At 42.5% G+C, this 24,934-nt stretch overlaps 1 protein-coding gene across 1 annotated transcript; it reads left to right on the top strand.

Annotated features, from left to right (window-relative positions):
- Window positions 1-16,684: 16,684 nt before the first annotated feature.
- LOC104085054 (E3 ubiquitin-protein ligase WAV3-like) lies at window positions 16,685-22,856 on the top strand. Its single transcript, XM_009589010.2, has 7 exons — window positions 16,685-16,723; window positions 18,563-19,695; window positions 21,375-21,436; window positions 21,521-21,703; window positions 21,878-22,071; window positions 22,473-22,535; window positions 22,809-22,856. Exons 1-7 carry the CDS (start codon window positions 16,685-16,687, stop codon window positions 22,854-22,856), a joined length of 1,722 nt encoding a protein of 573 aa, XP_009587305.2.
- The last annotated feature ends 2,078 nt before the right edge of the window (window positions 22,857-24,934 follow it).

Genomic DNA, 24,934 nt, shown 5'->3' with positions numbered 1-24,934 from the left:
AACGTCACACTGTTGCGGCGTGCAACCTTATCCAACCATGATACCTGTGGCGGCGTGCCACCCGATCCACACATAATAATCTAAAGAAGACACACATCGAGCCGTAACGCTTATACTCACGAAATGCCCGAATATCAACCATAAGCACACCAAGTGCATAATACAAATCCTGAGGAGACAGGTAGCGTCATACGCTATAAAACTCAAGCACAACTAAAGTGCGATATATGATTTGCATCTTGAGAGCCATCCTGCTCACATAACACCACCGCTACGTGGGACCTCAACACATTGTACAAATAACCAAGTCATCTCACAACCTACATGGCACAACGGAGTATTACATGAAATAGCTAGCTACGAAATTAATATCCCACGCCCGAATACTCTTCCATAAAGAATGCTATGCTAAATGAACACACCCAGGTTGGTGTAGAGTACACATCCACATTTGGACCCATCAACGGACCTCAAACCGATTCTGATCATACCATGCTTGGGCAAATAACCTCTCAAGGATCCACAATGACCCTTTTCCCATGACACGCAAGAACAACCGTCGAATTCGGAACAAACTTCCACAATTCACAACCAATTGAATAGAGCGCCTTTTCAGGCCTAAACCCTCACATTAGCGATAGTACAAAAATCTCCATACTTGATTTCAATCTTTAATCAATCAAGTGACTACATATCACACTTATACAATCTTCCCGTGGGATACGTTCCCACAACCTTCCGCACCAGGTAACAAGTCTGTACCTCCATACCGCCGGCCACACTAATGTTGTAAAGCAAATCAAGAATCCGAAAATCAGAACACAAAGCCTCTTATATAGGACACTAATCTCAGGTGATGCTAAAGACAATACCAGCTTATTCTAACCATCTGAATTCTTTCCTGCTCATCCGAGCTCGTGTCATTCTTGTCAACACCGAACTGCAACCTTGATCCTCAGCTTCTGATTTCCATGCCGCTCACTGCACCTAACATGCCAATACGTGAGAGTACGAGAATTCCATAAAAACCTCTGATCCACTAATAGAATAAACACTCTATCATATATCAATCTTTCACTTAACTCATTTCAGGAGAACCATTGCAACACGCGACCGAATTCTCATAACCGCAGAGAATACAACCACAAGTAGTGCTCTAAACCACCATGACTCTTCCGGGATCCATCTACACATAACAGGCCATAATAACTCGAATGCCTCCAAGTAAAATCAATTACGGTGGTCGTCAAGCCTCGCACGTACCACCACAACCACCTGTAAAACTTAACATGTTGAAGGAACTGATCATTGCCACTATCATGCCGATTCAACCATTGCTAATCGATCTGACTTCTTCTAATTTACTCTTATCTTGCCTTAGGAATAGTAATAGCTCTATTCAAAATATGACGAACCCAATCCGCACTCATCCAGAAGGACTCTATTTCACGAGACCACGTTGTCTCAAAACCACAAACCATCTCATACTCGCTTGTACACACATTCGCATCTTCAATTGGTACACCCATTCTGATATTTCCTTTACGAATCCGAAGTTATTTTCTCCCATTCCTCCAATGCTACACCGCAGATCGATGATAACATAGAACACTCCAAGCCCTTTTCATAATCCATTGCAATGCTCGATACTTAACCATACTATGGACTCGAAATCCTTAGGCACCACACTTTATTTTTTTTTGAATCCACTAGGACCGTTGTTGAGAATCACCTACTCTGACTTGTTCCCAAATATGATCAAATTCCAAGGCTCTGCTAGCACATGAACGCCCTCTCAAAGAAGCACCCGGCTGAGTCACCTTTCTAGTACATCACATCTACACGAAGCATAAATCTTGAGTCTTCCCGATGCATGAACATGAATCAATAAGGCCAATTGTAGCACACACTCCTCAAATCCTTTGCTCAAATCACCATTGATGTTTTCTTTCCTTAGTCGTAATAACCCACCAATACACTGATAACCAGAAACCTCATAAGTAGACAATAACGCAATCAAATCGTAGATGGTGGAGCTCTCCCACTTAGCTTGAAGCTACCATTGCATAACCCTAGAACCCACCAAGACTCCTTATTCCCCATTGACATGATCTTGCACAACCAACCCGCTAAATTTCTCGCAACCTTTCTATTAAATATTTCATGAGCACTTTAAATCACTAGCCACATTTACATATTCGATCCCTTACCGGATAGCTGGTAAAATTCTTCGTAGAAGCTCCACCCACACCATGAAACCGCTAATCTGCCCACAGGAGATAAATCACATGTGGAAAGTCCATGCCGACACCTTCCAACGACGATGCACTGAGTACCATTACTATGAAGTCCTTAAACCATCCTGAGCCTATGCTCATTCACCAACTGTACAAGTCCGTTCACTCCTCATGGACATCAACTAAAGGTGCGACAATACATTCCAATCTAAAGTCATGTTGTATCCTTCTTCATATCATACAACTCCTTTCTGTCGTATCCAACCTTTCTCCGTATAGCAACCAATATTCCAAATTAAGCCCGTAGACCTAGTCACTCTCCACCATGAGATCCAAATCACTCTAAACTTTCCTCAACGCGTGTAGCTATCCTACTACATAACCCATATGCTACCCGGCTACTCTCCCACTTTGGTCAGACCCTCTCCTTTAAGCAACTACTCGACTTCTATTTTCTTACACTTGGCCTTCTAGAAGTTTAACCACTGCAAGACACCTCCCACATGTCCTTCCTCATAAATGCCCAGCTGTGGCCGTAAATCAAATCCATCTCCGTAGCACTTGAACTAATAGATCGCTACCACTCTAAACCTCTCCGAAGATCATCCTTCTCGAGCTATCAATGTTAGGAACACCGATTCGATCTTGAACCACAGCACACTGCATCCTCGGATAGCCGCTTCCCCGGCACCATTCACAATACTCTATCCCCAAAGGCGATTTGAAGAAGGCCATAACACCGGTGAACTTAACACATCAATCAAGGACGACGACACCACATCAAGGATGAAGATTCCACCACGCTCGAAAATACCAAGTCTCGTTATTCCATCAACCCAAACCTGAACATTCTTAGTCTGATTGCCTTTTATCCGCTGGAAATAAAACACTAAACCTCTGAATCATGCATTGAGGATAACCTCCTTTCTAATCATTAACTGCCCCTACACATAGACAAGTATCATACCACTATATCAATACTGCGCTATAACAACTCATAGACATCATAGCAACCCGTACACTGTCTCAAAACAATAGAAAATACTGATACTGAGCTGGAACAAAGAACATCCTTCCGCAAGGCGGCGACATTATCCCAATCGAATATGCGGGGAGAAACATCCTGCACCACATTTGTAGTACCATTAAAATTCCTCAATTCCCAATTTATAACAAGCGCTTCACGTTGCATAAGATTGAATAGGAAGGAAATGAAGGCATAAGCCTCAAAGGAATCAAATCGCACGATGAGGAATCAAGAAGGGAAGTGCTCCTAACAGTCCTGTAGCCTCTCGAAGATAAGTACAGACGTCTCCGTACCAATCCGCAAGATTCTACTAGACTCGCTCATGACTCGTGAGACCTAAGTGAACCTAGTGCTCTGATACCATATTGTCACGACCCAAAATCCTTTAAAGGTCGTGATGGCGCCTAACACCATTGTCAAGCAAGCCAACGATAATTAATTAACTTAATTACTCATTTTAATATTTTCAAATCATAATTTTCTTCAATTAAATAGTAAAAGATAGGACTTACGGAGTAAATAATAATATTTTCGCAACATAAATACTGAACAACCCATAACCACTCCCAAAACCCGTTGTCACAAGTGCATGAGCATTAACGAGGGAGTAAAATAAAATACAGCATATGTCCGGAATACAAATTAGATAGGAAAGATATGAATAACTCTAAAGGAGACTCTTCTGGCTGCGAATCGTAGTATAGAATGCAGCTCACCTAAGTCCCCGCAATAACCGCGCCTCTGCGCCCGCAAAGCTACTAGATATATATGCACCTGCATAAAAATATACAGCAAGTATAGTTTGAGTACATAAATCAACGCGTACCCAGTAAGTATCTAGTCTAACCTCGAAGTAGTGACGAGGGGTCGACTCCGACACTTACTATGAGCTAATACTGATATTATACCTAAGCATGGATTGTATGAAACAACTGTAAACTCAATAACAAGAAGTGGGTGAAAAATTCTTTTATTAATAGGGAAATTTTCCAAATTTATTTTTGTCATTTAACAATTTATATCTCAAGCCAATGAAGCAATATCAATTATTATTAGTTCCAAAGATTTATCATGCGCAAGTCATGCCGAGATCGTACGACCCGATCTAACATAAATATTTAAATTGTGCACTGCCGAGGGTCGAACGGCGCGAACCATAGATGCACCTATCTGCTAACGAGGAGTTTGGCCTGCTCCACAAAAGAGAAAATACATTTACAACAACCAATTCAAGATTTATTAAGGTGCAATTATTCAAGGGAATACCAAATTCTCATTAACGGTCAAGAAATTAAAGTTTAACCTTTTACAATCCATTTATCAAATTTCAGTATGATTTAAGCAATTAAATTAACAAGGTGCAAACACCGCAAGTATAAAATGATCTGGGTCCTAGACTACCCGAACATAAGCATAATAGTAGCTACATAAGGATTCTCGTCACCTCATGTGTACGTAGTCCCCACAAATAGAAGCACATATTAAATCAATTTGCCTAGGGGTTAATTCCCTCTTACAAGGTTAGAAAAGAGACTTACCTCGCTCCAAAATTCCATAACCGGCTCCAAAGCCTTTCCAACAACTCAAACCGATGCCCATCGCTCCAAAACTAGTCAATAAATGTGCAAATCCATAAATATATACTCTAATACTCATTATAATTCAATTTACAACAATTTCTAACTCCGCTCGAAAAGTCAATAAAAATCATCCTCAAGCCCACATGCCCGGATTTCGAAATTTCTGAAGATAACCGTTACCCGTAATACTACCAACTCAAATATATGATTTATTCTCAATTCTATGCCCAAATTCGTGGTCAAAATCCAAGAATGCAAATATCTAGGTTTTTCTTCAAAAGAAGAATCCCAATTTTTACTGACGTTCATGTTTAAATCCATATATAAACCATGTATTTAACTCACAATATGTGGGAATTAATTACCTCATGAAGGATGACAGAATAGCACTCCAAAATCGCACCCAAGGTCGGCTCTCAAGGAGTAAATGAAATGAAAATGGCCAAACCCTATTTTATTAAGAAACCTCACTGCCCAGCCATGATTTCCGCTTCTGCGGTCCAATAGCCGCTCCTGCGGCTCCGCACCTGCGAAAATTCCATTGCAGGTGCGGTTCAAGCTCGGCCCAACAGTCCCCGCATCTTCACCCCATGCAGCGCATCTGCTCTTCCGCTTCCGCGATCCTCATGCGCATCTGCGCTCGCGCACCTGTGCATTTTTGCCTGTTTCTACAGCCCTAGGCCTATTGGCCACCTCCACTTCTGCGCTTGCCTTGCCGCTTTTGCGGCATCACACCTGCGGCCCTTTTTCCGCAGGTGCGATTCCACCAGCAACCAAAAAATCCCAACATTCCCTTAGTTCAAAAATCGATCCGTTAAGCATTCAAAACTCACCCGAGGCCCCCGGGACCTCAACCAAACATACCAACAAGTCCTAAAACGTCATACGAACTTAGTCGAGCCTTTAAATTACATCAAAAAATGCTAAAACATGAATCACCCTCCAATTCAAACTGAATGAACTTTGAAACTTCAAACTTCTACAATCGATGCCAAAACTTATCAAATCACGTGCGATTGACCTCAAATTTTGCATACAAGTCATAATTGACATTACGGGCCTACTCAAACTTCCAGAATCGTAATCTGACCTCGATATCAAAAAGTCCACTCCCGGTCAAACTTTCCCCAAAACCTTTAAATTCCCAACTGTCGCCAAATGACCCCAAAATGACTTAAGGACCTCCAAATCCACTTCCGAACGCGCTCCTAAGACCAAAATCACCATACGGAACTATTTCCAGGCTCGGAATCCCAAACAGATGTCGATAACATTGAAATACACTTCAACGTTATTCATGAAATTCTTTCAAAATGCTAACCTTCCACAATAGGCGTTGAAATGCTCCCGGGTCGTCCAAAACCACATTCAGGCATACGCCCAAGTTCAAATTCATCATACGAACCTATTGGAACCTTCAAGTCCCAATTTCGAGGTCGTTTACTCAAAAGTCAAACATTAGTTAATTCCTCCAACTTAAAGCTTCCGAATTTAAAATTTTCTTTCTAGATTGACTCTGAACTTTCCGAAACTCAATTCCGACCACACGTTCAAGTCATAATACCTTAAGTGATGTTGCTCATGGCCTCAAATCGCCGAACGACGTGCTAGAGCTCAAAACGATTGGTCAGGTCGTTACACATATTATTCCCCACTTTTTTACCAGATCTAAGGATTGTTTATGCAAATCTTGGATCTATCTGTCATTCACCATTGTCAGGCAGAATATTCACCTTGTCCATTCATTATCGGGTGAATCATTCTCTTTATTCATATGAATACCATTTATTGACACTTATTGCTAGATATATCTCATTTAGTGTTCTTGTTTGAAGAGTATTTCAGATTTATTGACATCAATCATATGCAAACTCAACCCCATATATCTTGCATCCTTATGCTTAATATCAAGAGTCATTATCCTTAACTAGATTTGACCCGTCATTATATAAATTTAATAGTTTAACTAGAGATTATATTTCTTGGTCAAACAATTTGGCGTCGTCTGTGGGGATTTTCTAGCTAAGCTTTTTAGTTTCTTCTAGATCTACAACTGGCACTGATTGCTGACGTAAAAAAAAGAACCTTTTTCTCTCCGCTTGCATAGATCTAACATGGGAGTAACAGAGAAGAAAGAGTAAGAATTATGAGTGGCCTCCCAACCAACCTCATGGACATCATCCACGAGAGCTCGGAGGTAGTGGACGAGGACACAACACCCAATGCCTCTCCTAGGCAAGGTGAATCACTGCCTCCCTATTGCAGCATCACGAAATCCCTTGGCAAGACAGCCTCCACATCCATGGGAGAGGAAGCGCCGCCACCGATAAAGAAGCTCCTCGAAGCCTGGTTAACTGATACACTAACTAGCATCCTCAATAAGTCCGTTCAGGGCGTGGCCGCAGCGACTGTGAGGACCTGTGCTATGCCACCAGAGAACGAGAGACATGATCAAATTCCCCCCTCCCCCCGCAACAACAGGTATCACTCACAATGTCGTTAATAATGCAGGTAATGACGCACTCACAACCGTTCTAAAAAGGATGGAAGAAATGAAAATTGAGAACAAGGCACTTTGGGACCAAATGAGAGAGCACCGAGAAATGGTCGATAAAATACCTGGCATTCCTAAGTTATTACCAAAGAGAGATGTCGGTCGGTTCGTCGAGCAGCCATACAGCGACGGCGCTGTCCCGCACGCCATAGAGAATACTTTTAAAATGCCACCCTACTTGAAAATATACGATGGCACGACCGACCCCGAGGACCATGTAACCCACTACGTCATCGCCGTGAAAGGCAATGACCTCACAAAGGAACAAGTATCCTCCGTTCTGCTAAAGAAATTCGGCGAAACCCTCATGGGAGAAACACTAACCTGGTACTCATAGCTACCAGCCCATTCCATCGAAACTTTCGAGGAAATGGCCGATAAATTCGTAACAACCCACGCCGGGGCCAAAAAGGCCGAGGCGAGAGTGAATGATATCTTTGCTATCAAATAGTCGCCAGGAGAAGGACTTAGGGATTTCCTCGCCCGTTTTAACCGAGTGAGAATGACTTTGCCCAATGTATCAGAAGGAATAACGGTCGCCGCTTTTAAAAATGGACTAAACAGAAATGGTTCGAGAGAGAAATACATAATGCATATTGTGCCGAAGTTCGAGCAGACGAAGACGACCTCAATGGGCCAACTCATCGACTGACCTCAGTACAAGCAGAATCCAAAAAAGATCGAAAAAGTGATATCAGAAGAGATTCGACAACCTCACGGCCAAACCGGGACCGACATCTCCCATATGTCAGAACTACCGCTCTAACCTCATCCCGCCATGAAGAAGGCCCACCCCGGGCAAGAACAGGGACTCACCGGTATGAAAGAGGTATGCCCCCTTTATTATCTGTTCACAATTTCTGCGTGTAAACTACAGAGATCGTCTACGCCCTGGAGAATCTCGGGTCAAATATGAAGTGGCCGCAAAAGATGAAGTCAGATCCGAATACCAAAACCGAAGATTGCATTGCCCTAAGACAGGAGATCGTAAATATGCTGCGACAAGGGCACCTCAAAGAACTGCTGAGTGATCGGGGAAGAACTAACTTTGCCAGGGGACGCGAACAACATCAAGGACTGCCAAAGCTGCCCTCACCAGCCCGCACCATCCACATGATCATCGGCAGTGAAAATGATGCTTCCATCAACAGCGTAAAATTTACCACGACCCACAAGCTCAAATGGTCGATCACCTACGAATGGTATGACGAACTCGAAGAAAGTATCATCTTCGATAAGTTAGATACCAACGGTTTGGCATTCCCTCACTATGACGCTCTTGTTATTACTTTACGAATTTTAGATACCGACGTAAGACAGATTATGGTAGATGGCAAAAGCAGCGCGTGTATTATCCATCCACGCGTACTCACATAAATGAAACTCGAGGACATAGTACTACGCTACATCACACTAACGGGTTTTAATAATGCAGTTGAACGAACATCTGGCGAGATCACACTCCCCATCCTGGCAGGTGGTTTCACTCTAGAGACCACATTCCACATCATGGATCAGGACATGGCATACAACACTATAATAGGGCGACCGTGGATACACACCATGAGAGCTATACCTTCCAGCTTGTACCAAGTCATCAAATTTCCAACTCCATAGGGGATATTCAACATACGCGGGGAACAACATATATCTCAAGAATGCTATCGCATCGCCCTAGACTGCACGACCACTCAACTAATAAAAGACAAAGAGAAGGCAGCATAGCAATCAACAGGGTCGAGGTCGGTAGACGACGACATCAAAGACTCCGATGTGGTCGAGGCTGCAGGATCGACTATAGAGGACCTCGACCCCGTTCAACTAGATGTCAACGATCTCAGCAAGAAAGCTTACATCGGCTGCAAACTCCAAGAGCCAGGTAAGTTTCGCAAATTCTTAATTGCTAATGCGGACCTGTTTGCTTTTAGCCATGCAGATATTCCAGGTATCCCAAAAGACATCGCTACACACAGATTGAATGTTGATCCACTCTATCCCACAGTAAGGCAGGTTTGACGTAAGTTCAATTCCGCAATCAATGACGCGGTGCGCGAAGAAGTGGAAACATTATTGGAAAATGGCTCTATCAGAGACTCGAAGTACCCTCAATGGGTCGCCAACATGGTCATGGTAAAAAAGAAAAATGGCAAGTGCCATATATGCGTGGATTTCACCGACCTGAACAAAGCTTTCCCCAAGGATTCATTTCCACTACCTCATATAGACCAACTTATCGATGCAGCAGCCGGACATGAGTTCCTGAGTTTCCTGGATGCCTGCTCGGGCTACAACTAGATCCTTATGGATGAAGCGGACCAGGAAAAGACCACCTTCATCACCCACCAAGGGACATACTTCTACAGGGTCATGCCTTTTGGACTGAAAAATGCCGGGGCAACGTACCAGAGACTGGTGACAAAAATGTTCAAAGAACAACTCAGAAAGACGATGGAAGTATACATCGACGACATGCTAGTCAAATCCAAAAAGAAAGAAGATCACATCGATCATTTAAGAGAAGCCTTTAGCATACTCAGGCAATACGACATGAAGTTGAACCCCGAAAAGTGCACATTCAGCATAGCCTCAGGAAAATTCTTAGGTTTCTTAGTGTTGCAGCGGGGTATCGAGGTCAATCCCGACCAAATCAAGTCCATCAAGGGTATACCAGAGCACTTGACCACCAAAAAACAAGTTCAAAAGCTAACCGGCCATATCGCCGCCCTGTCAAGGTTCATCTCGCGGTCCTCTGATAGGTGCCATAAATTCTTCGGCGTACTTAAAAAGGAAAATGCCTCCAATAGACCCCTGAATGCATCAAGAATTGAATGAGTTGAAGGTATACCTATCCTCACCATCATTGCTCTCAAAACTGGAACCGGGACAGCCTCTCCTCATCTATCTCGTCGTATCCAAATTAGCTATGAGCGCAGTCCTAGTCCAAGAAAATAAAGGTATGCAATCTCCCATCTATTACATTTTCAAGACACTAGTCGACACCGAGATGAGGTACCCTCACCTTGAAAAACTGGCTCTGGCCTTAGTCATAGCTTCACGGAAGCTTAGACCGTATTTCATAGGCCATCCCATCTTGGTCGTCACGACTTTCCCCTTAAGAAGCATTTTACACAAACCCGAACTTTCGGGCATATTGGCCAAATGGGCCATCGAACTAAGCGAGCACGATATCACATATCGACCGCGAAAGATGATAAAATCTCAGGTCCTCACCGACTTCAGTGCGCACATATTGCCCGAAGTCAAAAATGAAGCCCTTCACACTTCTCAAACACACGACCTCTGGGTCCTATACATCGACAGCGCATCTAACGCATTGGGGTCCGGGTTGGGACTCGTACTTAAAGTCCCAACAGGCGAAGTGATTCGCCAGTCCATAAGGTGCCCGAACATGACTAACAACGAGGCTGAGTATGAGGCTGTAATTGCAGGACTAAGACTAGCACTCCAATACGGGGCAAAGCGGCTAAGGCTGTGCTGCGATTCTCAGCTCATGGTCAACCAAGTCACAGGGACTTTCCAAATCAAGGAGCAGAGGTTACAAAAATACCAGACCGAAATTTGCAAACTACTACCCGAGTTCGACGAATGTCAGCTCAACCAGATTCCCCAAGCATAGAATATCGAGGCAGACGGCCTCGCCAAATTGGCAGCAGCCACCAAAAACATCGCAACCGGGGACCAAAGTATGGTGCACCTCCTCAATTCATCGATAGACCAAATCGAGGTAAGAACCGTAAACCTAACTTGGGATTGGTGCAACCGTATTGCTATATATTTGCAGGACGGTATACTCCCCAATGATAAAAAGAAGCCAAGAAACTGCGAACGCAAGCAGCCAGGTATAGCATCATTCACAACGACCTATAAAAAAGGACATATGGCAGCCCCCTAGCGAAATGCTTGGGCCCAAATCAGACGCGGCACGTCCTTGAAGAAGTGCACGAAGGCCACTGTGGAGCTCACTCCGAAAATCGAGCGTTGGTCAGGTACCTCATACGAGTAGGATACTACTGGCCCACCATGAAAAATGAAGCTGCAGATTTTGTGAAAAAATGCGAGCAATGCTAGAAGTATGCCCCAATGATCCTCCTAGCAGGCGAACGACTACACTCAGTGACTTCCCCTTGGCCGTTCATCAAATGGGGAATGGATATCATGGGCCGCCTCTTGGCCGGATGAGATAATGCGCGATTTCTCTTGGTTTTAACTGATTATTTCTCTAAATGGGTGGAAGCATGAGCATTCGCCCAGATACATGAACAGGAAGTAATCGCCTTCACATGGAAAAATATCATATGCCATTTCGGTCTCCCCCAAAGAAATCATCTGCGACAACGGACCTCAATTTGTAAGAAAGAAGGTCGCCAAATTTCTTGAAAAATGGCACATCAAAAGAATACTGTCAATGCCTTACCACCCCGCAGGTAACGGGCAAGGGGAATACTCCAACAAGTCAATACTGAACATCATGAAAAAGAAACTCGAAGACGCCAAGGGACTGTGGCCGGAGGTATTACCAGAAGTACTCTAGGGCTGCCGGACAATGCCAAAAGTGAGCACCGGAGAAATGCCATACTTGTTAGTCTATGAGACTGACACAGTAATACCAGTCGAGGTCGGGGAGCACAGTCTAAGGTACTTCTGCGAGAGCGGATCCCAGAACGATGACGGTAGAATACAAAATCTCGATGAGGTCGAGGAACGAAGAGATATGGATTACATAATAATGGTCTCCCAAAAGCAACAAGAAGAACGCTACTATAACAAGAGGGCAAAGATCAAGCCACTTAAAGTAGGGGACTACGTGCTTAAAGCCAAAACACAAGCAAGCACAGACCCGCGAGAAGGCAAACTAAGAACAAACTGGGACGGCCCCTACAAAATCACGGTAGCAGCAAGCAAAGGGTCATTCACACTAGAAACAATGGAAGGAAAGCGACTACCAAACAACTGGAACATTACACACCTCAAGTACTTCAACTTTTAAAAGGACGAGGTCCCCAAAGTCGCACTCTTTTTCCCTCGCTCGAGTTTTGTCCCAATTGGGTTTTCTCGAGAAGGTTTTTAATGAGGCAATGATGGGGATACTTCAAAATTGAAGGACTCAGATGGAAAGCACCGCACAATCAGTTCATTGCTCAGTCTCTCACTATCTTTCCAGCTCGACCAATGAATGGACTAGATAGATTGGGACTGAACTACGAGCCAGTGCCCGGAAAATATGTAGATCTCTCCAAAAGTATGAATAAAGCACAAGTACATGAAAGTTTCTCTACTCTCCAATTAAAGGTTACATTCGACCTCGTTCGAATTAACACCTATTCGGCCCACGGACTCAATTAATTAAAGGTTACATTCGACCTCGTTCGAGTTAACACCTAGTCGGCCCACAACCTCAATTAATTAAGGTTACATTCGACCTCGTTCGAATTAACACCTATTCGGCCCATGACCTCAAATAATTAAAGATTACATTCGAGCTCATTCGAATTAACACCTATTCGGCCCACTGCCTCAACTAATTAAAGGTTATATTTGACCTTGTTTGAGTTAACACCTATTTGGCCCACGACCTCAATTAATTAAAGGTTAAATTCGACCTCGTTCGAATTAACACCTATTCATCCCACAGCCTCAATTAATTAAAGGTTACATTCGACCTCGTTCGAATTAACACCTATTCGGCCAACGACCTCAACTAATTAAAGGTTGCATTCGACCTCGTTCGAGTTAACACTTACTCAGCCATGGCTTCAATTAATTAAAGGTTACATTTGACCTCGTTTGAATTAACACCTATTCGGCCCACGGCCTCAATTAATTAAAAGCTACATTCGACCTCGTTCGAATTAATACCTATTCGGGCCACGACCTCAACTAATTAAATGCTATATTCGACCTCGTTCGAGTTAACACCTACTCGGCCCACGACCTCAATTAATCAAAGGTTACACTCGACCTCGTTCGAACAAACACATGTTCGGCCCACGGCCTCAATTAATTAAAGGTTACGTTTGAGCTCTTTTCGAATTACTACCTCCTCGGCCCACAGCCTTAACCAAATTAAGGCTACCTTCAACACCGTTTAACCCACTCAAGTATGTTATGACAAAGGCAATCAAGCAATAAAATCAGAAAAGCGTACAAATTCGAACAAAGAAAAGAAGTCAAGTACGAACAATAAAACTAACACTTTCATTAAGAATATTTTTTACCAAGGCTGCACGCCTACAAAAAGTTCACATGCCCGTGACTAAAATAAAAAAAAATAACTAATCACCACCCGGCTCAGCAGTGTCACCCGTTTGATCATTAAGACCGTCTTCACCCACCTCATCACCATCACCAACGGGATATTCATCCTTGTACCAGGCATCTTATGCAATCCGGTCCACGCTCGCACCCTCCTCGTCATCACCAGCTTCCAGTGTAGCGGGGTAATAGCCATAAGCAAACCAAGATTTACATGCCTTAGCACGTGCATTCTCAAAGTCGACTTCTGAAATAGCCCCCGCCCTCATCAGATCCCTGAATATATCCAGTTGGGCCTCGGCTTGAATCCATTCCTCGTACAGATCCTGAGGAACATTAGGAAAAGCAGAAGTGCGGGATGAGGATGGCTGAGCCAACAACTGTGCCTTTTCGTCCTATAGGGCAACAACTCGATCACCAAGGCCCGCAACCTCTTCTTCTAACTCCCCTATCCGCTTATCAAGACGCTCCTCTCTGAGCCTAGCTGTCTCCAAAGTGTAATCCTGCTCAGAACGGAGAACGCGGATCGTGTCCTCTAAAGTTTCCACTTTCCTCGCAGTTGATAACCGGGCCGACTCCGCCTTCTCCAAACCCATCACCTTCTTAGCAACCTCGTCACTTAAAGCAACCACTCGAAGTTGACACTTCTCCAGCTCGGCATGCAACGAGACCACTTGGGCCTGAAGGTTGGCGCATTGGGCCTCAACCCCCCTGCTCACCTCGAGCTCCTCTTCTTTTTCCTTCAATGCCCCCACGAGCTCACTACATTTTCTGATGACCTTCACCAATTCGTCATACTTCTCCTTTAGCTCGTTTCGGAGAGACCGAAAGTTGATACTCCCACTAAGCAGCCTGCAAAGCTCGCGGTGCTTATCACGATACTCGTGATATTTTCGCTATATCTTTTGGAAAATGTCCTTACACCTCTCCTATCGGCGAGAGCTTTCGGTCTCCAAGATCACGGTCTGAAAAGAAATCCAGAGTGAGTAAGAACAAAATCATATTCGACATGAAAAACGAACATAAAAATGAAATACCAAACTTACTCTAAGAGTAAGGTCGGCTATGCTCTTTGACAAACTGGAGTCCTTCAGTTTCTCGAGGGTCTTACCCTCCAAATCAAAATAGAGGGGACCAAGCGAAGGGACCACATCCTCTGTATTAACTAGCAGATCAAGGTCCAGAGGGATCGCAATGGTCCGCGTGGTCCCCTCTAATCTCACCTCGAGCTGAGTGAGTCTTTGTCCCATCATCCTAACCTCCTCGGCATCCATATCGGAGCCTATCTCGTAACCCTCTTTGGCTACACTTTTGCCATTCATGTCAACCTTAGAGAAAGGACCCTCGGCTGGTAACGAGGTCGATGGTTCACCCCATTGTAAGGCATCAGGGACTCTCGCCAACAGCCCTTCAAAATTCATTTCGGCCTCATGGAGCAACGTACAAACCTCAGCCCCTGACGACTGTAGAATTGTGGGCAATAGCTCGGCATCATCTCCGAGGTCTGTGGTCACCGTTTCTTTGATGACGAAATCCTCCATTGCCGAACTCCCTGCACGGACAGCTCCCTCGTCGATATCTACAGATTGCCTCTTGCGGGGGAGCAGATTATCATCATTCGGCGATGACCCTTTCTCATCGTCCTCGTCAATCAAATGACTCAGAGGGGAAGTTGAAAGTCCCGTTGCAGGAGTAGTCGATGACCGAGCAGGCCTCACCACAGTGGAAGGAACAAAAACGGTTTTCCTCTTGCGAAATGCCGAAGCAGGAGCCTTCTGCCTCCTCGAAGACCCTCAGGCTGTAAAAGAGATTAGAACATCAACTCTTACTTAAAGTCATAATGATCAGGCAACCACAAGGTCAGAACGGCATAGGTAAAATATCACTGTATAGATGAACACGGACGGACAAACTCACCGGTCGCTGAAAGCTTAGGCTCGAACTTCTTGATAAAGGCCGGCCATACATGAACCCTCACTGTGTGAGGCAGGACCTGGCTAACCCAGTCGTGAATATCCACAACCAAAAGAGGGGGCGAAGTCTCAGCTAAACAAGGAAAAGGCAGAATGTCAAGCTACAATCAAAACGGGCAAATTAAGCGATTAGCAAAAGATACTTACGGGCATAATTCCATGCCTTGGGAAACCCATTCTCATTGGCCACCACATCCTCGGTCTTGACGCAGAAGTAGTTGAGCCAGAATCGATGATTTGCTTTATCGTCTATCTTCACTACCAAACTCTTACTTCGTCAATGGCGAAGATGCAACATCGACCCTCTATAGAAATTAGGTGTGAAGAGGTGCATCAGGTGGCGAAGAGAGATCCCACGACCAGCTAATTTCACGTATTTCGTCAACATGCAATTACGTTTGTAGATATAAGGTAAAATTTAGGCCGGGCAGACGCCGTAGTAGCGGCAAAATTCCTCCACCAGTGGGAGAAGGGGAAAGACGTAGCCTACATAGAACGGATATGCGTAGAATGCGCAGTATCCTGGGCGATGAATCTGCACTACATCGTGCCTCTCTAGGACCAGATTGATATGGGACAGAATTTTGAACTTCGCCCTAAAATCAGCAAGAGCAACCGCATTCATCACCGATTCCGATACCTCAGGGTCGTCGTCGGGTAACTTTGAGTAATCGGATCTAGGCTTTTTACTACGAGGAATTATTTCTTCTACCATAGGGAACCCTTCATCTTCGAGGGCAGTAAAAGTGTTATCACCGTCAGGAGGCACACACACTGCCAGGGGAGTAGGATTAGACGCCGCACCAGAACTGGAAGTTACATTAACCATGGTCTTGAAAGAGGATGCACAGGAGTGGGAAGCAACGATTGCTATAACCAGAGGAATGGGCATACAACGATGAAGCAGAATAGAGACTAGGGTTCAATATGAAAAACGAAAGAGAAAAGTGCAGGGGATTCGATATCAGATGAAAGCAAAACATACACAAATGGCCTCAGATCCCTATTTATAAGAATTCGAGCACCAAAACCAAGAAACCATGCCATCACTATCCGGCGCAGATATCGAAATGATAGAGGTACAAGAAACAACATAGGGCGTCGGGAAAATGCATCATAATGACTCATGATGTCATAACGTCATTCTGAAAAGACGCATCCCCAAAGCTTGCAACTTACGGAAAGTCATGTTGCCACCTCGCCTAAAGCACCGCTATCCAACTTGCTCGCCCAATTTCATCAACAACGACAAACAGAGTCCGCGCACCAAGGCCGCCCAACCTTGGCCTTAGGAGGGACTAACTGTATAGGCCAAAAATCTGGCCTCGAAATATTTAGCATAAAATGGCATTAATGAACGTCATTGGTCGAGCTCGCCTAAGACATAACGTAATTAAAGGTCGAGGTGTCGATATAAGACGTGGTCGAGATAGAAATAGAGATCGCAGTCAAAATATCAACAAGGGTCGAGGTCGAGATTGATTATTAGTGATAAGACTTGTAAAAATTAATTTTTCAGAATAGGGTATTGAAAAGGGGAATATTCTAGTGAATATTCCTGGTGTTTGTATTATTAGGGTTTTCTAAGAAAATGGGCCTGTATATATAGAAAGAAGAGACAATGAGAAGGGCATGTAATATTGGGGCACAATGAGAAGGGCATGTAATATTGGGGCTGATAAGAACACTTTTGAGAAGAAGACTCCCTGTCGGATAAAAACACAAAGGCGTACCTTTTTATAAAGATTCTCGTTCATATTATTTCTCACTTTTCCACCAGATCCAAGGATTGTTCATGCAAATCTTGGATCTATCTGTCATTCACCGTTGTCAGGCAGAATATTCACCTTGTCCATTCATTATCGGGTGAATCATTCTCTTTATTTATATAAATGCCATTTATTGACACTTATTGCTAGATATATCTCATTTATTGTTCTTGTTTTAAGAGTATTTCAGATTTATTGACATTAATCATATGCAAACTCAGCCCCATATATCTTGCATCCTTATGCTTAATATCTAGAGTCATTATCCTTAACTAGATTTGACCCGTCATTATATAAATTTAATAATTTAACCGGAGATTATATTTCTTAGTCAAACAGTGCCTTAGAGCTCTTTTACACTTCTCCTAATTATTCCAAAAGCTTATTTAATTAATGATTTAAGTAGTTGATTGAGTCGGTAATTGTGTCCTAGTGACTTATCTATTCCCGGAAAAAAGTCCAAAGGTTCCAGAACTTTTTTATTATTGAAAATATTTACCGTGAATGTACAATTGAAGCAGTATTAGTGTTTTAACAAAGGTTTCAAGTAAGGGCTTATGTCATGAGAGTCTTTAAATGATTGCTTGGTAACTTCCTTTTTCTTTTTTGCAACGATAAAGTTCGAGTTAACTTGCATGAACCTTAATTATTCCACTGCATAGCTACTATCATCTATTATTTTTTGTCCTCATTAGGATTTGAACCTTGATTTTCAACGTTTATACTATTTCAATGATCACTAGACTATACTCTCGGGTACGATTTCTTGGTGACTTCTTTAGTTTCTTTGGTCAGAAAATCGCTATTACTGCTCTTTTTACTATCTTTTCTTTTGCCATTGTCCCATGTATAGTGTATACCTTAAGATGGATTCAAATTCTGTGCTTTGGTGAACCTACAGTTCAACAATGTCCACTAAAAACTTTTTGAGTATATATAACCTACAACTTGTGGGATTACATCGGGTCTGTTGTTGTTGTTGATATATAACCTACCGCTTCATCAATGTTTCTTAAGTTAATTGAGGAATTGACTAGGAGGCATGTGGTTATATATGGACAGTCTCATTGAGCATGTATATATTTATTGGCTAATTATGATATTCTCACTATAACTTGCCACTTTTTCAATTTTTTGTTGTAATTGCAGCGAACATGTGCTATTTGCCTTGGGAGTAGGAAACCTGGGAATGATCAGGTCATATTCACTGCTGAATGCTCCCACTCCTTCTACTTCAGCTGCATCGCAAACAGTGTTAAGCATGGAAACTACCTCTGCCCTATCTGCAGATGCAAATGGAAAGAGATTCCTCTCATGTCGTCCTTCAGTACTGATACAACCATTAACAATGCAGGACGGACTCGTGTCTCTCTACTTGAAGATCAACCACCGGTATCTCTGCCCCTTCCCGAGCCCCTTCACTTCTCTGATGATGAACCTCTTCCCAGCATTACCGTGGATCAGACCTCCTCCCCTTCCACCATTCATTCAGAAAGAATAGTCTTGAGAGCTTTTTCAGAATTTCCTGTTGTTGCTGCTTCTGAGGCTGTGTCAAGATTTGTTGTTCTTGTTGGAGTAAGGGCACCTCCACTTGCTGATGATGCTCGGCACCGAGCGCCTATCGACCTGGTCACAGCTCTAGATGTTAGTGGCAACATGGCTGGATCAAAATTGGCTCACTTGAAGCAAGCAGTTTGTTTTGTCATAGATAACTTGGGACCTTCTGGCCATCTAGCTATTGTTACCTTTTCATCAGGAGCTCAAAGAAACTTCCCCTTGCAAAGGATGATAGAGCAGGGACGTCGAGAGGCTGCACAGGCTATCAATTCCATCTCAGCTAATGGTGGAACAAATATCGTAGAAAGACTCAAGAAAGGAGTTCGAGTTCTTGAAGAAAGGCGTGAAATGAATCCAGTTGCTAGTATTGTTCTCTTGTCAGATGGGAGAGACACCTATAACGGAGATAATGCCAACCAACGTCATAGTCCTCGGAATCGTAGATCCTCGAATGCAACATCAGGTCCAGAATATCTGAATCTATTGCCTTCTTCCATTTGTCCTCGCAATAGCGAAGCACTAGCAGCAGACCAACTGCCAACTTTTCATGTACATACATTTGGGTTTGGTTTAGACCATGATTCTTCTGCTATGCATGCTATCTCAGATGCATCCGGTGGTACATTATCAATCATTGAGATAGTTGGTACTGTTAAAGATGCCTTTGCAATGTGTATTGGTAGTCTCCGCAGTGTTGTAGCTCAGGAATTAAAACTTACTGTTAGGTCAGCATCACGTGGAGTGAAGTTTCTGAACAAGGAAAGCGAGGACTAATATGTTGGAAAACGTATCAGGCTAATAGAAGAAAAAAAATATTTAAAAGATAAAAATAATAAATTGCACAATAGAAGATTTACGTGGTTCGGCAATTTTTACCTATTCCACAGCCATACAAAAAATAACTCTTTATTAACTGAAGAGAGAAAGAAGAAGTTGAAGGATGATTTGCAAATGAAAATGTATACCTCCTTTTATAGGAATTTGAATGCCGAGTCCGAAACCAAAATATGGTTCTTTTGGACTCAAAGAACCAAAATATGTGGAAAACAAAACTTAGTGATAATTGTATATATAACGCCCTTTTAAAGGGCGCTATACCTTAACGGTCATTTGCCCAGTTAAGTATAGCACCCTTTTAAAAGGCGCTATATATATTATGTGGGCCAACCAATAATTCTTCTGGTCTTAACTGACATAACAATAATTCAACTAGGTATAGCGCCCTTATTTAAAGCGCTATACCTAAAATAATTGTACCCCGGATTGGTTTTTACCTTATTTAAAGAGGTTAAGGATTTTCTAAAAATCCATTCATAAATATTCTCAAGTTTTCTGAAATATTTCTTCGTTAAGTTGTTTTGCATTTTGTCATAATGTCTGAAGAGCGAAGAATAAGGGTTTCATTATATTGGGGGGTGGGATTGTGGGGAGGGGTGAGGTTGTGGTGGCGAATAACTCAGTAATCTATAGTTTATCTCCACAGTGTCATGTTAAGTTGCCACTTACAATGGAGTACGATACATTGATATCGTTGTTATGTAAAAAAAATGAGTGTGAGCAAACGTTCAGTGAACCTTAAAGTAACCGGAATATATCTGTATTCTGTCACTCCACAAAGGGTTGCTTGTTATGCTGAGTTTAACATCGAGGACAATGAAACTCTGAGAGATTTTTTGAGGACTCCGGATGAATACCGGGAATTTCTTGTGATAAAAATATTAGAAATGTACGTCAAGGTTGAAGACGTTTGCAATAATGAGGTTGCGTAAAGAAGGGATATCCATCAGTCATCGGGTGGTTATTTTGGAGCAGTTTTAGCCGAACATGTTCCGCCTGAAAGAGTTTGGCCTGATCTAAACTTATCTCCACGGGCGAATGAGGAGCGAGGTACCCCCTGTGGAATAACTTGTAAAATTTATATCCCCTCTCGAGATGACTCGCGTACCATGAGGAGTACAACAAAAATAAACATTGTAAAATTATTTCCTCGCTCCTCATGGTACGCGAGTCATCTCCACGGGCGAATGTTGTGAGATCATGGTACGCGAGTCATCTCCAGATGTATACAAGGTAGTCTGTCGTAGATGGTTTACGGGTTGTAATTAGATGCTGCATGCGAGGAAGAAGAAAACAAATATATGGGTTATGGGTAAATACATTGGCACCCACAATTGTGAAATGGACACATTCAGTGGGAATCATTTTAACTTGAATGTTGCTTGATTTCTCTTGTCTTGATTCCACACATTGAAACGCCCATAAGGTACAAGATCAAAGAGTGTATAACATCTGTCCACCAGGAATATAGGTGCACCATTACCAAAAGAAAGGCATTTCTCAAGCGCAAACGTGCGTTTGAAATTGTTTATGGTAACTGGGATAAGTCTTTTGCATCTCTACCCAGGTACATGGATGCATTGCAACACTTTAACCCCGGGACTGTTGTTGAATGGAAGCTTGAACGGAGTCCGTAAATACCAGAACATATATTTAAATATGTGTTCTGGCCATTTAAACCAGCAATTGATGGTTTTCTGCATTTCCGATCAGTAATATCCATAGACAGCACTCATGTCTATAGAAAGTATGATATTAAGTTGTTGATCGTCGTTGCAGTAGATGCTAATGGAAGTATATTTTCCTTAGCTTTTGCTATTTGTGCCAATGAAATCCCAGAGACATGGACACTATTTTTGAACCACTTGAAAGAGCATGTTATCAAACAGCGTTCAGGTATTTGTCTAATATCGGATCGGCATGGTGGTATTTTAAGTTCTATACAGAATTTGCGTGCATGGAAGGAACCGTATGCCTACCACTGTTACTGTCTGAGTCACCTGAAGGCCAATTTCCAGAAGGTATATCCCAATAAGGATTTGTATGATTTAATGTGGATGGCTGCAACAGATCACCAAGAGTGTAAATTCAGTAGGCGCATGGAATCTATCAGGCAGGAAGACGAGGGAGCCTATCGTTGGTTGATGAGACATGAGCTTGACAAGTGGACTTTGCATGCAGATGGTGGCAGAAAATGGGGAATTCTGACTACAAATGTGTCAGAGTCTTTCAACGGGTTATTGAAGTCTGCACGTGGATTGCATGTCACTGCCATGGTGCGGATGTCATTCAAGCAGATGGCAGAGAGGTTTGTTCAAAGGGCTAGAGGTGCATCGTCATTGATGGAAAGGGGTGTTGAATTTATGCCAATACCAATGAAAAGATTTGAGAAATACAGGCGGCGAGCACATTGGCATTCATGTTTACAGTTTTACAACGAGCGAAATATTTTTGAAATTCGCACTGCTATCCATCAAAATCGGGGGAATAATACACACACGTAAATGAAGCCAGAAGATTATGCTCTTGTGGGAAATGATCCACCTACCATATGTCGTGCTCACATACTAAGTGCTTTTAACATACAGGTTTAGGGGCAACCAACTACGTTGATAAAGAATATAGTATTATTGCATACTTAAACACCTATAGTGAGTAATTGCAGCCAGTGGGTGCTGAGCATTATTGGCCGCCGGAACCATTTAAAATGATGTGTAACAAGGATTATGTACGTCAATGACAAGTGCAAAAAAGAACGCGTATACGGAACCAAATGGATGTTGGTGATACCGTTTATGCGCGCAAATGTGGCATATGCTCGCAAACAGGACGCGACCGTCGTAAATGTCCTTCAGCTGGTTTGGGAAGCGGTGGAAGTTCATATAATGTGCCAAATTATCAAGGATACACGTAGTGTTTTGTTTTCGTAATTTGTTGTAATAAGTGTATGTACTTTTTTATCTTGCAAAATGTATGAAATAAAATTATGTTTCCATTGCAGTTAAGTCTTATTGATATTGAGCATTATCACTTCAGTACAACAATCTAATATAAACCCATTTAAAAAAACAATTGTCATTCACCATTATCGTCACTGTCTGGCACAATTTCAATGTCATTGTCTTCATCTTCTTCGGCAACATCGTGTACGTACCCATCATGACCGAGGGCATCGTAATCTAGGCCCCAATTCATACACATTTCTCGTATTTTATTTCTATCATCAATAAGACCACTTGCTTGATTTCTACAACAATATGGGACTCCAACGTCCAACGTCTGTGGTAGAAACTTAGGTAGTCACTCCCACTCGACCATTGTTGGGAAAACAGGATAATCATTGTCTCTATGCAATTTATCATTTTCTAATAAATCCCAGTACTGATCCTCCGTTCCTCCCAGGAAGTTAAGATCATCCATTGCATGATGAACAGCTAGTGCCTTTTATATCTCTAGAATCTCCTTCATCAAATGTCGAATCACTTCCAGTTCATCTTTGTGTGTGTTTGTTTGGAAGGTTGCAGGTAGTGCTTGTGGAACAACAAGCCCATGTCAGTGACATAGTACTTCGTAATCACACCATTTTGAGTATAGGGGAACCCATTGTAGATTTTTGCCCCAAATTCGCATACCTTCAGGCTTTGTAGAATGTGCGCCACCCTCAATAATGTGCCCTGCAACTTTGAGATCAGTGTGTATGTTGATAGGCTTATCTTCCAAGGGGCGCAGAACACTATACCACTTGTCATCAACCAAGTCAGTGTAGCAACCTAGCATATTTTTTTCAAGATAGAGATCGATAGTGTTAAGATATGTTCCATGGAGATCTGTTGAACTACCTTCACCTTTTTGCCTCTTTTTGAATGGTTGAACTACCTTCAACCCTGTTGAACTACCTTCAACCAAGTTAGTGGCATTTTTTAAATGGTTGTTCTAATATTTATTCAAATGGTCATTAAAATACGGATGACTTGGTTTAGTTTAAGTAGATGTCTTATACCCTTAAAAACCATTATCACGCGAAGCATAGCGCGGTGAAATACCACATTATATGTGTTGTCTTGTCGACCAGAAAAAGCTGCTCGCCTGCAAAAGCTATCTTTTGGAAAAGCTGTATTGTACCCGAAAGAAACAAACTTGTATTGTACCCGAAAGAATCTTTAACACGTGAAGCATAGCACGGTGAAATACTACGTTATGTGTGTTGTCTTTGTCGACCTGAAAAGTTGCTCGCCTGCAAAGCTATCTTCTGGAAAAGTTGTATTGTACCCGAAAGAATCTTTAACACGTGACGCATAGCGTGGTGAAATACTACGTTATGTGTGTTGTCTTGTCGAAGAAGAAAAAAATAGGTTAGAAGAGAAATTTAAGTGGTTGAAATAGAGAATAATGGGCGATAGTGACTAAACAAATACATGTATGTGTTAATTGTGATATTTTATCTTTATGTTTTACGTGTCATGTATTTTCATTAGTTGTACTGAATTCAAATTATGTTAAGTTGCTATGTTTGTGTTTGTGTTGTAGTATTAAAATAACGAAGAACCGGAGAAATAAAAACATAATGCTCATATAATATAAACAATAAAAATTGTTGCTATTATTTACTGAATGTCATATGTACATAAAATAAAATAAAAAATCAATGTGTCCCACATCCTGTATGATTTAAAGCAGTCGTTGGCCTGAGGCGCATCCCATCCCGCCCGGCTACACTATCAGGATCATCCTCATCACGTCGCCTCTTTATAGGAGGAGGGTTGGCAGCATGATCGTCAGTAAGGCTGGCAGGCTCGGTAGAAGGGGTCGTCGGTCCAGCAGTAACCTACAGAATAATAAGATATTTTAGTATATGAAATATGTATTAGTAATGTACGTGTTAAGTCACATAAATTTAAATTGTCTTACCATGGTCTCGTCAGGCTCCTGAATATAATCATCTATCGCAGCCATGTCAGTATCGCACAAGGTGGCCTCCGTGACGGGCGAGGATGAAGCCTTTAAAAAAACATTTAGATATTTATGACTAATCAATGAGATAAAAACAAATATAAATAATAGTAATACAAACAAACCTGCGCCCGTGAAAGATCCTCAGCATCCCTCGATGATGAGCCATAACTCATC

The sequence above is a fragment of the Nicotiana tomentosiformis genome, chromosome 2 (genome assembly GCF_000390325.3).
Source record: "Nicotiana tomentosiformis chromosome 2, ASM39032v3, whole genome shotgun sequence".
NCBI classification, from domain to species: domain Eukaryota; kingdom Viridiplantae; phylum Streptophyta; class Magnoliopsida; order Solanales; family Solanaceae; genus Nicotiana; species Nicotiana tomentosiformis.
This window is presented reverse-complemented; position numbering and strand designations above follow the sequence as displayed.